The 2783-nt window shown below is 38.3% G+C and overlaps 1 protein-coding gene across 1 annotated transcript in view; it reads right to left on the bottom strand.

The window, feature by feature from the left end:
- Positions 1-406: 406 nt before the first annotated feature.
- Positions 407-2783, bottom strand: part of LOC106870503 (2-hydroxyacylsphingosine 1-beta-galactosyltransferase) — a 3957-nt gene continuing 1580 nt past the window's right edge. The window contains exon 2 of the mRNA XM_014916615.2: positions 407-2358. Within this exon, the coding sequence (XP_014772101.1) occupies positions 749-2350 (1602 nt within the window). The 5' untranslated portion in view covers positions 2351-2358 and the 3' untranslated portion in view covers positions 407-748. The remainder of the gene's footprint in view (positions 2359-2783) is intronic.

Raw genomic sequence — 2783 nt, forward strand, 5'->3', positions numbered from 1 at the left:
TAGAATAATTAATAAATTACAACTTTCTGAAAAAGAAAACAAATCAGAGATTTACAGAGCTCCGAAAATACGTTCGGCTACAACAATGAACAACAGCAAAAACAACAACAACAACAACAATAATAATAATAATAATTTGGTACAAATGTAAAGATAGAACACCTACAAAAATCATTCATTGCGAGAGTTCTCTTCTGGGTTCTTGAGGCACGATCAATAAGCAAGTGTCACCTTAGTCTGCGGGTTGTGAACACCTGACACTTTCCATCATATCCAGCAACATAAGCTGAGAGCTTTTCATAATAATAATAATAATAATAATAATAATAATAATAATAATAATAATAATAATAATAATAATAATAACAGTAATAATGATAATAATAATAATAACCACAAGACAGTAAAAGACATCATGTATTTATAGAATCGTGTAAAGTTATGGAAACAATACCAATAGAAAATGTGTTTGGCTGCGTGTATTCTGTGGACACACCAGTATGCATGCTTCCCGATTGTGTCGGGTGAAAGGTTGGCTGTGTAAGCAAATATGTAAGAAAGTATTAATGTGCCTGTGTTAGCGAGTAGACATACAGTATAGGCTTGTGGTGGGGGAAATGGTGGTACATGTACGAGGGATGGGATTTAATGAACGGATGTTGGGTGAAGGCTAGTTAACAGTGAGTGCTTTAAGAGAGCGAGGATGAGATTGAAAGACAAAGAAGGAAGGAGAGAAGAAAGGCAATATTTATATGTCATATACTAAAGGAGGTGGGTAGATCATGTTGTGAATGTATAAAAGCAGAACCACCAAAACGGTCACGTGGAATACTTTGTAATACTGTAGCCATCTAACAACTTGATTCACGGTGCAGAAAAATACATAGAAGCCAAACAGAAACAGCACATGAATAAAGAGCCAAACATCAAGATTAAGCAGTTGATACCATGGATGGTTTAAATAAGAACCCTTCGGGTGACGACGGCCGAGCTGAAGCACCTCCTCCACACCGTCAGCGGCAACTTGCCTTGGATTCAAGCGGCGGCTGCGGAAAATCTCCGAGTATTTTTGTGCATTCTTCCGGTAGATGGGCTTCGTGGTAACATTTAGGGCAGCAATATACAAAGTATTGTGCTTCTGCTTCCAAATGTTCAATTTTAATCCCATCTTGTAATATTCAATTCTCGAAGCAATTTGAAACTGGTCGCCGACGATAGGAAGGCAAATAAGTGGAACCCCATGATAAAGGCTTTCAAAGTAGTCGTTACTGTTACAGTGTGATATTAGCAGTTTTGTTTTCGGGTGTGCGCAGACATCGTTCAGTGAGAACCATGTCATCATTTTCACATTGCCATCTACTTTGTTTGTGTTTGTTTTTACAAGGATGCGTTGTGGTAGGCTTTGTAAAGAAGACAGTAGGAGAGCTGAGATTCTGTCCGTTATGTTCTCGAAAGCATTTCCAAATGACATAATGATAACGCCATGCGTAGCGCCGTCAAAAAAGTGTTGCAGTGATTTCGACAAAGGCTTTCCAGGCCGAGTTGTTAAACCCCCGACTTGTCGAAAATGTGGCAAAAATGGTTTAGGATAATTAAAAATGATATCAGCGTTATCAAGGAATAATTCCGACTTCCAGTAAAGATCTTCGACATCTGATTCTGTGAGAGTTGGAGCTAATTTGAAATTTTCTATAGGAACAGAAAATATATCTCCCATATGCTGAGCAACGTACCGTACAGTGTTTAACAGCCGTTTCCTAAAATGCATTTCAGTATTAAAGGAGGTATAGACATTTGGATTGAATCTCGGTGCTATCATGGATCCAGTCTCTAACTCATGTAATTCACTTGAAACGGAAATGAAAGGAATCGACAGATTATATGGTATTAAGTAGAAACATTGAGTGGAGAAAAGGCTATCAATGACTGCTAAATCGAAGTTTTTGTAATGCAGGCGTTGCAAAGCAACATCATCCTGTTGTATCATCTCACACATCAGGTCTTTAACTTCTGTCGCTTCCTCGGATAACACATTCCACTCGCCATGAAAGATATCGTTACCAATTTTCTTCTTGAAATCTAAACTCTTTTCATAAGTAGGCCAGCTGAAGTTGATAACATCGAAGTGCGGTCCTGGGCAATCTCGAAAGTTTATCTCCTGGCACATGTACATGGTAACTTCGTGTCCACGTTGCACTAGCTCTTGGCCTAATGCATTCATATACTTACAGTGACTATACTCTAGTGATGGTACAAACAGAATCTTTGCCGCTTGCTGGTTCTCCACCAATAAACACAGGACGATAAAAGCTTGTAGAGCCCACGGTATTACGTGTGTTGTCCGAGCCATGTTCGAGACTGAAAGATAATGAAACAGAGATCAGTGATAGCCAAGAATTTAATCGTAATTTTATTGCAGCTTAATTGGTTTGTTTGTTGGGGAGGTGGGGGGTCATTTGTTTGCTTGTTTCTTTTGTTATTTTGATGTTATCTTTGTTGTTGTTGTTGTTGATGATGATGATGATGATGATGATTTTACTTTTAAAATTATTTGATGATTTGGAAAAAAAATTTGCTCAAACATTCTGGTGGTAAGTTCGAGTTCGACTCTATACTCTGAAAAGAAGCATTGCTAGAACTATCTCCCTCTCTCTTTCTTTCTCTCTTTCTCTCTCTATCTCTCACTCTCGTTCTCTCTCTTATTCTCTCTCTCTCTCTCTCTTTCTCTATCACTCTCCCTTCTCTATATATATACATATCTTTCTCTCCCTCCCTCCCCCTCC

The sequence above is a fragment of the Octopus bimaculoides genome, chromosome 14 (genome assembly GCF_001194135.2).
Source record: "Octopus bimaculoides isolate UCB-OBI-ISO-001 chromosome 14, ASM119413v2, whole genome shotgun sequence".
NCBI classification, from domain to species: Eukaryota; Metazoa; Mollusca; class Cephalopoda; order Octopoda; family Octopodidae; genus Octopus; species Octopus bimaculoides.